The sequence below is a fragment of the Manacus candei genome, unplaced genomic scaffold (genome assembly GCF_025592945.1).
Source record: "Manacus candei isolate 608988 ecotype Guabito, Panama unplaced genomic scaffold, ASM2559294v1 h1tg000126l, whole genome shotgun sequence".
NCBI lineage: Eukaryota > Metazoa > Chordata > Aves > Passeriformes > Pipridae > Manacus > Manacus candei.
The window spans coordinates 1060900-1072921 of NW_026138174.1; the positions used below are offsets into that span (position 1 = coordinate 1060900).

The 12022-nt window shown below is 45.2% G+C and overlaps 1 protein-coding gene across 1 annotated transcript in view; it reads right to left on the reverse strand.

Annotated features, from left to right (window-relative positions):
* PDXK (pyridoxal kinase) overlaps window positions 1-3627 on the reverse strand; it is a 47338-nt gene extending 43711 nt beyond the window's left edge. The window contains exon 1 of the mRNA XM_051770908.1: window positions 3320-3627. Within this exon, the coding sequence (XP_051626868.1) occupies window positions 3320-3406 (87 nt within the window). The 5' untranslated portion in view covers window positions 3407-3627. The remainder of the gene's footprint in view (window positions 1-3319) is intronic.
* Window positions 3628-12022: the final 8395 nt, after the last annotated feature.

The following is a 12022-nucleotide window of genomic DNA, read 5'->3' on the forward strand; positions in this document are numbered from 1 at the left end:
ACCATTATCAGTAAGAACAGGAAGTACAGAACTCTCTAGATCTCACCGTTACCAAGACATAAGCAGAGATCAACATTCTCTTACCCCTGGCTTGCAGACAGGGGTATAAACTAGTCCAGTGGCAAACAAATGTCCAGTGCCCAAGTAAAACTGTCTCAGACTTTCTCCTGCCTCTTCCTTATACTTTCAAAACTCTTTCTTGGAAGCTCATGGAGGCCCCACGAACATACAGACTGACACACTCATTCCCAAGAGCTGATATAATGATGGGTGAGGTACATGAATCTTAAATTCATCCACCTACCAAAATTTTCCTGATGGTCAGAATGAAAAGTACCTCTGCAGAACACAAATCAGCCTGTCCTTGTGTATTCTCTGTGGTTTGAGAAGGACTGTAACTCTCTGTTTTCCAGTACTGCTCCATTTTTACTTACTGCCACATTCTATCTATCTAGAAGGTGAGGCAGGAAAGGTAACCTAAAATTATATTTAAAATTAACAAATAAGAGGTGACTCTAAGGAAGAAACCACATATTATAAAAGTAATGTTGAACGGCATGGTGAAAACATACATTTTTATTTTATATCATAAAAACTAGGACAACTCTTAGTCAAGTAGAAGAAACATTTTTTGGTGTTTTAAAAGAATTTATCTGACTAACAGTGGAAACCCCCCAAGTTAATGTACAACCTACTGCTCTTCCTCTCTTAAATGCTGGATAATCCTGAACCACTTCCTGATACCAGAAGCTGCTCAGGTTATATGACTGTGAAATAACTAATGACTGGCTTAAAAATTATTCTGAACCACCTTCAGAACTTTTTTAGGAGATAGTTAAACCATGCAAGCAAAAACTATTTAAATTCTTGACAAGGCAGAATTCAAAGCAGAGGTGAGGACAGTTCATTTTCTGGCAACCCCAGGTGTACATTTCCTCTATGACCTATTAGTTAATCTAGATTCTCCAATTACTTAAATGTACTTCAACCTGAAATGGTGTAAAGGGTTCTAACATTTCCCATTCAGACTATTACTTTCATTATTGCAGCTGCTCTAATATATAACTCTTGTTTTGCTGTGTTTGCCATATAGAAAGTGTTTACCATAAACTCCACAGAGGAAGTCTTTCCACATACCTCCTTTTAAAATACTTTAGCTTTTAGTGTAATGGAATTCTGACAAAACCAACTGGTTAAAAAAAAAAAAAAAGACATTAAGGAATTCTCTGCTGTGCAAATTGCTGGCTATTGCTAATAAATAATAATGTCACAGATTTCCACCAAAGAATGAGCCATTTACACACGACTGATGCTTTTGCAGAAGTCTGCAAACAGCAGATGAAACCATGTCTGGTTTTCTATTTGGATGCTGCTGTCCAAATACAGATTCCTGAACTGTTGTGTCAGGATTTCACCCCATCAGGCCTCACAAGCACATAGACACACATCCTGCCTTGCAAACTCAATACTGGTGAGCTCAGAAGGAAGCCTCACTTAACCTTTATTGGTTCAGAATACCAAAATAAAAAAAAGAGAATGGGAAATAAGCATGCCACACTTGCCCCCATCCTCAAGAACAGCACCAGGTACCATTTTATCTACATATAAAAAAAAAACAAAAGAGAAAGACTCAGGTTTGTAATTCCTTTCCTTGTTTCAAGAAAACATAAAAAAAAGGGGAAAGTTTCACTTGATGGCACCTTGCTACATCTGATCTTCTAGCAAAACAAGGGTTTACATAACTTTCCAGCATGCACAACTTCATTAAGGGTTGCCTGCATAGGATTTTCAAGTGCAGCCTTTAGTAGTAGATTGGCTGTGCCTCAAGTGAATTTCTTTTCCACCCACCCCAGAAACTTCTTATGCTGTACTCTGAGGAATTTTACTGCCTCCTAAACACAAGCCAGCTACAACATCAACAGGATTTTTTAAACTCTGGTAGTATTTTATACTATCACAGTCAAGGAGCTAAAGACACTTTACTGGAACCCATTTGCCAAGTCATATGGGTCACCCACACAGAGGCTCATATGTCACAGAAAGGTTGAGTTACAGAAAAGTAGAGAGAACCTTGGACAGAGAATTAAAATGGAGACAACAGTTGGAGACCGGAGATTTCTGGAACAAGTATTACTGTGTGTTCTTCTGCTACACAGAAATAGAAGGGGGAAGTACAATTTCAGGATCACTCTGTTAGGAAAGAAGGGACACTTGTCCTGTAGATCATGACAACCTTTCAAGCCCGGGGCTCCACATACACAGATTTTTCCACAATACTCAGATTACAAATATACATCACCCTTCACCAGGTACTAATTTTCAAGAGACTTAGTTACACTATAACTGGGTGGTGACACCGGGGTGTGACACTGGCTTGCTGCAGGCCTGGCCTCACGTGCATCGTTTACGAGAGTACACCATGTCTCCTGTCTCGTCAAGTGAGTTACACCATCGTTTGTTAAGCACGTACCAAGACAACCAATGTCACAACACACCGTGTTCTGGCAGTGAGGTTCTTAGAGAGCTTCCTAGGGACACACGCCCTCAAGGAACAAAGACCTCCAGATGGCGAAGGCCCCAAATTAGCCCTTTAGGATACAGACCCTTCACAGGAGCCAACAGTGCGATCTGCAAAGGCTCACCCAGTGTTTTCCCACCACCAGCCAGGTCCAAGAAAGCACCTCCGAAGCCAGCACATGACAGCCATGAAGGCCGAGATCCAATTACACCCTCCAGCCCTGGGCCAGTTCCTCTGGCACAGCCAAGTCCTTGCACTCCACCACAGCCTCCCAAGACCCTCAGAAACCCAGGGGTGCCGTCCCACCCCGCCTCCAAGGAGTAACGGGGCTGAGCTCTGTGCCAGCACAAGGACACCGGTGCCCCCAGACCCCGGCGCGGGACACCGCGACCACCGTCCCTGAAGGGGCAGGAGCCCGGGCTGGATGCGCCTGCGGTCCCGCCTCTGCCCCACCGTGAGCCGAGCAAAGCCACCGGCACCACCGCCTCCCCTGCTAATCCCGCTCGCCGTGCCACGGCACGGAGCAGGACCTGCGTTAACGGGAGCGCGGCCGCAGCGGCCGCGGGGTGCGCGGAGCCCCGGGACGGTCCCCGCGGCGAGCGGGGAGGGCACCGCTCCGCCGTGCCCTGACCTTACCCCGACTTGGCAGGGGCCGCCCGGGCGCCGGAGCGCGGCGGGCAGCGCTGCCATCACACCGCCCGCCCGGCTCCGCGCAGGGGAACAGCGGCAGCGCCGCAGGAGGAAGAGAAGGAGGAGAAGGAGGAGGAGAAGGAGGAGGGGGGCAGGCCCGCGCCCGCTCACCTGCAGGGGGAAGGTGGCCGCCTTGTTGCCCACGTAGCCGCGCACGACGTGGCTCTGGATGGAGAGCACCCGGCACTCGGGCTCCATGGCTGCGCCGCCCGCCCTCCCGCCCGCGCCGGGCCGAGCTGGCGGCGGCGGCGCCGGCAGCAGGAGCAGGAGCGGGGGGCGGAGCGCGGGCGGCGTGACGCGCTCGCCCTCCCTGCCCGCCTGTCACACACACGCGCTCCCCCCGCGGCAGGGAGGAAGGCAGGGAGGAGGCGGGGGCACCGCGCGGCTCCCCCCGCGGTGGTCGCTGCCCGGCGCCCACCGCAGATCCGCCCCCCGCGCTCTCGCCGCGGGTCCCGCCGCCGCCTCCCCCGCGGCGTCACCGGTCACGCGCCCCAGCGGCCGCCCCGCCCGGCGGTGGCACCGGCGACACCGGGCACCGAGCGCGGACACGGCCCCGGACCCTGCTGGGCACGGCGGGGGCAGCGGGAAGGGTGAGCGCCTCGCCCCGGCGCTTGGGGAGTCACCGGGATGGGTCGGGTTGGAAAGAGACCGTGGCGGGTCGTCTGTCCCAACCTCCCTGCTCGTGGAGGGCCATCCCAGAGCACGCGGCAGCGGGTGGTGTCCAGGCGGTTCTGGAATGTCTCCAGTGAGGGAGACTCTACACCCTCTCTGGGCAATCTGTTCCACTGCACAGGGAAGAAGTTCTTCTTCGTGTTCGGGTGGAACTTCTTGGGCATCAGTTTCTGCCCATTGCCTCCTGACCTATTGCTTGGAACGACCGAGCAGGGCCTGGTCTGTCCTCTGACACTCACCCTTTGGTTATATATACACATTAATGAAGTCCCCTGTCAGTCATCTCTTCTCCAGGCTAAACAGGCCCAGCTCTCTCAGCCTTTATTCATAAGAAAGATGCCCCAGTCCCCCAGCCATCCTCACAGCCCTCTGCTAGACTATCTCCAGGAGCTCCACGTCTCTGTTGTCCTGAGGAGCCCAAACTGGACATGGTAAATGAGCTTTTTCCACCTGGAAGGAGGTTGCAGTGAGGTGGGGGTCAGTCTCTTGTGCTCATGCCCACAGGGAGAGGACCAGAGGAAATGGCCTTAAGCTGAGATAGTGGATGTTCAGATTAGATAGAAAAAAATTTTTCGCTGTCAGGGTGGTCAGACATTGGAATAGGCTGCCCAAGGAGGTGGTGGAGTCACCATTCATGGAGGTGTTTAAGCCCAAGCTGTGGGTGCCCTGACAGAGCACCACCCTCGCAGTCGAGTTCTGAAGTGAGTGCAATTGTGTGTTATTGACTCAAAAAAAAACCCCTTCAGAGGGCTGCCAAAGAGTAAAAGAAGATATATGTGTTGGCTGGCAAGTGCTACAATATATCAAGACTCTGCTGAGACAGGTCTTGATGGTGTGTTTGAGAGTTTCATCTTTCTCTGGCCATTTGTCATTATTGACCGTCACAGATCACAATAAGAAATGACGCCTGATGCCTCTTGTTCTTGTTTGTGGATAGCTTTGAATAGACTCTTGAAATAGCGTGATTATTTCTCAGCAAGGTGAAAGAGTATTTTCCTCATCATAAGTAATCTGTTGGAAAATGAGGGAACATGCTGTCCTCTTTTCAGTCATCACTCCAGTTAAAAAACTTCGGGCTTATTCTACTCTGGCCTAACTACTAACAGTTGCTTCACCACCTATAAATTTATGCATTTCTTGAACTGCAGAAATCAGTGCATCTCCATGGTGTATAGGGCCAAAACAATGAGGGATCTGCATCATGTTATACTCCTGCTCCTCTAGCTTGGAGGGCAATTGTTGGAATACAGATCTTGTCCTTTTTTCCTGTGTTTCCTCCCTTCCTCACTAATAGGGCTTCATGCTCCACTTTGACCTTGTAAGCCTATGATACACACATACTGGCTTAGGTTCCTTTTGGGAATAACTCAAGATCCGTCTTGTGTGTTCCACAGTGTTGTCAGGTGAGACTGGGCCTCAGTTAAGGCAGTTGTATAGTGGCATTAATGGTTTGTCTCCATAGTGCCTATACCAGTTGTATTTTCCCCAGACTGCTTGTACACCTGAGCAAGGAAACTGCAGCATGGGTATCAATTACAGGATTGTAAAAGACCTGTAAGGTCATGAAGTCCAGCTATTAAACCAGCACTGCCAAATCCACCACTAAACTGTGTCTGTAAGTGCTACATCTACATGTCTTTTAAATACTTCCAGGGGTGGTGACTCCACCACTTCCCTGGGCAGCCTGTTCCAGTGCTTGACAACCCTTTTGGTGGAGAAATTTTTCCTGATATCCAATCTAAACGTCCCTTGGCACAACTTGAGGCCATTTCCTGTTATCCTATCCTTGTTCTCCTGGGATAAAGTTCTCTTGCTTGCTCCCATACCACATGCTGTTTCTCCAAGCAAGTGGAAAAATCCACTCTATGCAAGATTGCTGTTTTCTTCCTAATGTTCTGAAAGGTCCAACAAAGGCAAGTACTCCTAGAAAACTTTATGCTTTTCCCAGAGGAAAATCTGAAGCCTCCCTTTGTACTCTAAGCTGTAAAAATTGAAGTATTTTTAATGAATTGAGGAGTAGAACCTGCACACACAAAAGTAATCAAGGGGGTGACTTAGCAGTATCAAGTGCCAATGTTTTTCCAACTATGGGGGAATCTGTACATCCATATACTAAAAAAGTTGCCACAAGCAAAGCAAAGGCTAGAAAACAATTTGCCTTCCCTTCCAGAAAGCAGCTCATCTGAAAGTGTGCACAGTTTCTGAGCAGTGTTTTTTTTAAAGGCTTTTCCCTATTTATTCTTTAAGAAATCAGTCCTCTTCCTCATAATAAAAGACTCTGTGTACCAGGAAAAAGTGAAGCTTTGATTCCATAGTGATCATGCATCCTGCTATTCTGTTCTCAAAAAAATAACTCCCAGGTACTCCTCCAAATCGGGGGATTACTAAGACTGTTTGAGGAGCAAATAACCATTCAATGGGTGACAAAAAGCTTCATTGGGAAAAAAGAAAAAGGCAGGGCAGGGTAGATCAAGTGCAGGCAATAGAGAAACTGTCCTGGGCTTCCTACTACAGCTGCTGCAGTAGCACTGTGATGATACCTTTCGAGCTCCTGCCCTGTCAGTGGACTGTGCATGGAGTTTTATGGTGTTTTTTTTTAAGGTAACCTGACCACTCAAATCAGATCTCCTTGGTCAGAGCAGACTATTTGCTGGAAATGGTGAATTTTGAGTAGAAGATCATCATCAGTTGATCAAGAGAGAGGATAGTTAAAAAGACCACAGTTTGTCGACAACTGGCAACGTTTCTTCCACAAATGTTCCTTGTTCCTCCTGTGCCCTCCTTCTATAACTTGTTGAAATCCTGCTCACATCTCCCCCACTGCTCTGCTCAGCCTGTCAGTAACCACAGAGCAAATCACCCCACGGCAGACCTGAGGCAATAATGCACATGACAGGCATCCAGCCTGCAGTTCTGGAAGATACACATCTTTACTTGCCTTCTTTGCTTCTGGGCAGACAGGACAAACATCCTTATGGGCCATTTGTTGCACAGGCTGCTGCCTTCCTGTGTCTGTGTTGTTACCCTTTGGAATTTGAGCTCACCACGCATGAAGAAATTGCGAGATTATGGCGAATAACAAGCTTAACATGGATCAACAATGTCACAATATTGCAATAAAGATAATCACCTTTTGGACTGCATAAACAACACCATAGTCTGCCAGACATGAACTCATCCTTGCAGCATACTGAGCACTGGTTGGGTCTCTGGTGAAGTACTGCCAAGTTTTTGGAATGGCATTTCATTCAAAATGAAAAAATGGCACAATAGGAGAGGCCATAAGAAGGATCTAAAGCTCAGGACACACAACATAGGATGAAATGTTTTCTTTATATTAATGAAAACTCAACTCTTTTAGCAGCCTACAAATACATATAACACAGGGCTGTGAGGGAGCAGAAGGGAATAAACCAGTGTCCATGATGGAGGGTTTGGTGCCATTTTGCAAAGGATTATGAAACACGCAGGAGGAGATTGCTTGGGAAGATTGATGAGGTTTTATCTTCAGTTTGTTTGTTTTTTCATAGCAACTGGAAGAACTATTTTATAAATATTGATAGGTGTATTTAAATTTGTCTTGGAATGGGGAACAGACTTGAACTACCAAGGTCTCCTGAAGCCCAGATTTTCTATTTCAGCACAATAGAAAAGATATGGAGCTGCCAAGAATATGACACACTGAGCTTGATAAAAGATGCACAGAGAGAAGGTCTTAAATCAGATTTTGTACGTTGCATATGGATTCTCTAAATCATTGTAGACATTGACAGAAAATAAAAGGTGACAGTTATGTAAAAGTAGTATCAATACCCTCTCCTCAAAAAGTCTTCAAGGCAGCAGAATTGGACCAGCAGAGAGTAATAAATAGAATCACAGAATTGCTTAGGCTGGAAAAGACCTTTAAGATCACTGAGCCCAGCTATTAACCCAGCACTGCCAAGTCCACCACTAAACCATGTCCCTAAGCACCACATCACGTTTCTTAGATACCTCCAGGGATGGTGACAGCCACAAGCAGCCTGTTCCAGTGCTTGACAACCTTTTCAGTGAAGAAATTTCTCCTATGTCCCACCTGAACCTCCCCTGTCACAAATTGAGGCCGTTTCCTCTTGTCCTGTTGCTTGTTACTTGGGAGAAGAGACTGACTCCCCACCTGGCCACAGCCTCCTTTCAGGTAGTTGTAGAGGTCAGTGAGGTCTTGGCCAAGACACTTTTTTTCCAAGCTAAACACCCCCAGCTCCCTCAGCTGCTCCTCACCAGACTTGTGCTCCAGCCCCTTCCCCAGCACCACTGAAGAGTACACCTGTTCAAGCCATGACCAGCCAGTTTTTCCAGAAGAATTCTGTAGGAAACAGTGTCAAAGGCTTTGCTAACATCTAGACAGCATCCAATTGTGCATTCCTCGATCAGAAGACCATCTGTATTTTAAGACACTGATTTTTGCTTGTCAGTTCAATGTTTGCTAAGACAGATTGTAAAGCACCAATTTATGATTGTGATAGTAACCATAAGCTGTTAGCAACATTTGATGTAGGAGGGGACCGTTGTCCTTGTTTTGTGCCAAATTTTCACTTGGCCTGTATTAAAATGATTAACTTTGTCAGGAATTGTCAAAATTAAGGGATGATCAGAAGATCAAGTGGGCTATCTATTCACTTACACCTCTGACTCGAACCTGTTCTCTTTCACTTATTTGACAAATCCCCATATATTTTGAGCATTTTTACCTCCAAATATCAGGCCCAGTCTTGCAATCCTCACGTCCATTGTTGGAAGTGCTTCTGGGGTGTCATCCAAGGGGCTGGGTGTCAAGCTGAGAGACAGGCCAGTGATAACAAAGTTCTGTTTAAAATGCCATATTGCTGTCACAAGTTGCTGCAGCTGAACAGCACTGTATAGCATGGCATTCTTGATCCTCATCGCCTGAAATACATCCTCAACCTAAAACACACCTTTTTATAAAAAACATGCAAGACCACTCTGCTGTGAAGATAATTCTAAGCTAAAGCACTCCTTATGCTGGTACAATTCCCACTGACTACACACAAATATTTTGGCCGGTGCTGATGTCTGGTGCATGTTTAGGTTCCAGTGTCCATTTAACAGAATTATTTAAGCTAAAGAAAGCCAGGAAGCCTCCTTTGCTTGGCTAAGGGAGCTGAAGTGCTTCAGATCAGCTTGCAGTTTTGTCCTGAATACTCGTGTTTGCACCCCCAGGATGCAGTTCTATTGCACTTAGTATCCACTACGTAATATTGGAGAAAAGCAACTCATTAGTTTAGTAGTTTAATGCCATTTAACCCTATTTGTCCTTGAATAACCATTCACCAGCATTAAAGGGTATCAGAGTAAGTGCAACTATCTGTTTGCCAACCAGTTTATTTCCAGCAGCAGACCAGAGGGGATAGGAGATGCAAACAAAGGCATAGGAGATGGAGTTACAGGGCAATACAGTACAACATGTGTCATGATAACAGCTTTAGAAAAATTAATATAAATGTTTTTGTTTTGCTTTGTTTTTAAGGTATCTTTGGGGAAAGTGTGAAGAAATTGGTGATATTTCCCTATTTTTTAATAATTCAATTTCATGGACACTTCATACCTGGTTTTTGATATTTAACCTTGAAAATTGTTTGACTTAGATTTTGGGTCAGAAACGCCACACACTGCATATTTTTTTTTATAAAACATGATAACAGCTGGAAAAGAGCAAGGCCCTTCCTGGCAGTGGGAATAAACCTCTCAGCCATGAACTGCATCTCTCAGCAGTTTGTCCTGTGCGTGTCTTGCATCACATGCCGTCGTCTTGCAGTCATGAGTCACTTGCTTCAGCTCCCACTGCTCAGGGATAACGGCTTGGCAAAACTACATAGCTTATTCCCTCATTCCCTGGGGAAATGTGCACACAAAGCAGTGGGAAGCCAGGCCACTGCTGTGCTGGAAACAGAACAGATTTGCATTTGAGTTCAAGCTGCAGGGTGTACATGCTAAGACTAATACCATGTCTTTTTCTAGTCCTGTTACCTGGGCAATGGTGATTTCATTTTGGTTTTTTCCTTCAGTGGCTACAAAAACATTTTCTACTTTAAATTAAGCTTTGAATTGAAAACCTGAATGAAATACACTAAGTTCAGAAATGAGCTACTTAATTTTTCCAGTTATTCTAACTTCCCTAATAAGCAAAATAGCAGTAATAATAGAGGACAGATTTCAGGAGTCTGAGAGGGGCTAGTTCTGTCCCAGGGTGGAAATTCCTTTCTAATTTGCTCTTGCTTTTCTTTGTTATTAGAGGACAATTCTCCTCCCTCCTGTAGTTTTGACCATTGTGACCAGTAGCGAAGTCTAACCTATGTAGTTCTGAAAGTCTCCTGGATTTTCCTCCTTAGTACAAAAACATAACGGTAGGATGAAGTTAGCAGACATTAGTGGGACCAAGATTTCATACCAGACTTTCAAAATTTCATCAGGAGTTTCAAAGTGATCCTGAGTTTGCTAGATTTACCATTTACTGGTACAGCATTGGTTTAGCACCCAAAAGGTCTCTAAAAAAAATAGAGAAAAGAGAAGCCTAAAAGCACGCACACACACACACACATACACACACATACAGAGAACTGTAATTCACACAAATAGCCAAAGTTGCAAAAATTTGGATGAACACCAATCATGAGGTTCCATTCTTGGAGTGTGAGTAATGATCAGTTCCTTTCTGGAACCCAGGTTAAGATCCTCTCAGCAAACAGCAGGAATCCAAAGGAAGTCCCCCAAAACTCTAGGAAAAGCAAGAGGGATAAAATGAGAACCCAACTACAGACCATTACCATAACGTGAGCAAAACAGTTGCGTGCGTGAAATAGAATCTGAATTTACACTTCTGGAAAGGGAGGGCCAGAAACCAGAACATTTTTTTGGACTCAGTCCCCCACCTAAATTAATGCAAGATGCTTCATGCAAGATTATTTCTTATGAGGACTTTTCATCTTTGTAAATTTGGTATTCTGGGATTGAAGAAGAAAGAACTTTTTACAGAAAAATTACTGGCACAACATAGTGAAAAACACTAGAGATTCTTCTTTAGGAACAAGATTTTTCTCCAGGATAACTAACAATCTCTATAATTAAATGAAGGAAACTGATAAAAAAAGATGTGAAGATTGCGTGAGATAAATGGGTAAAAATTAAAAAGTAGCCATCTGGTCCTGGCAGATACTTGAGCTGTGCAATACTATCAGCAGCAGTTGTAAGTTCCTTGGGCAGTTGACATCATTGTCCACAGCTGGTTAGAAATAATCAGCAAAAATTTCTGTATCATGTGCAAGCCCTGAACATGCCAGTGGCCAACTGCAAATTCCTGTGTCTGGCTTTACAGTGCAACACAATGTTTTCTACTCTTGGCAAGCAACTCCGTGGAGCTCAGGCCCTCAGTGGCCAATTTTGCAGCTTGTGATCAACAAAGAGCAATTTCTTCCTCTCTTGCAATAAAGGGCTCCTGAGTAGATTTCTAAGGAAGAAACAGTGGGCACTCTCTGCTCTCTGACAGGCTATTGGAAGGCAGTGCAGACATCTTGAATGATTCCTGTCCTTTCTTTCAAAGGGATTAATGGCAGGGAAAGGCTTGAGCACTTGACAATATTCTGCAGAGGCAAGTACACATTATTGGATTATACAAGTGTTTACAGTTTCAGCCTTCATTTTATAGCAGATGTCTCCAAGATGCTTACCACAGTGGCAAAGCCTGTGAAAAGATGGGTCAAGACTGGAATAAGATCTGCTCCCTAAACTGAGACTGGAATTCACCTCCCTGAAGAGCCTAACTGTTGGCACGTCCAGGTTTTTTCACAGATCTGTCTCAACAAGGTAGGATTTAATCAGGGATTCTCTCCACATCCCCATTACTTAGTAAAGAGCAACATTTCCTCACAGAGAGCTAATTTAGTATTGTATCCTCCTTTAAGCAAGATCAAGGGTCCAGGCTGGAGCCTGATCAAGCCTTCATTGAACTTAAACATTCAACAGCAGAAGGAAATTCTAAGAAATATTGTTGGATTTAGAGAAGTCTGGCTTTTTGTCATTAAGAAGATCTTGAACTCTTTTCATCAGTTCAGTTTAATTCTTTATCTTTCTGACCCCGCATGCATA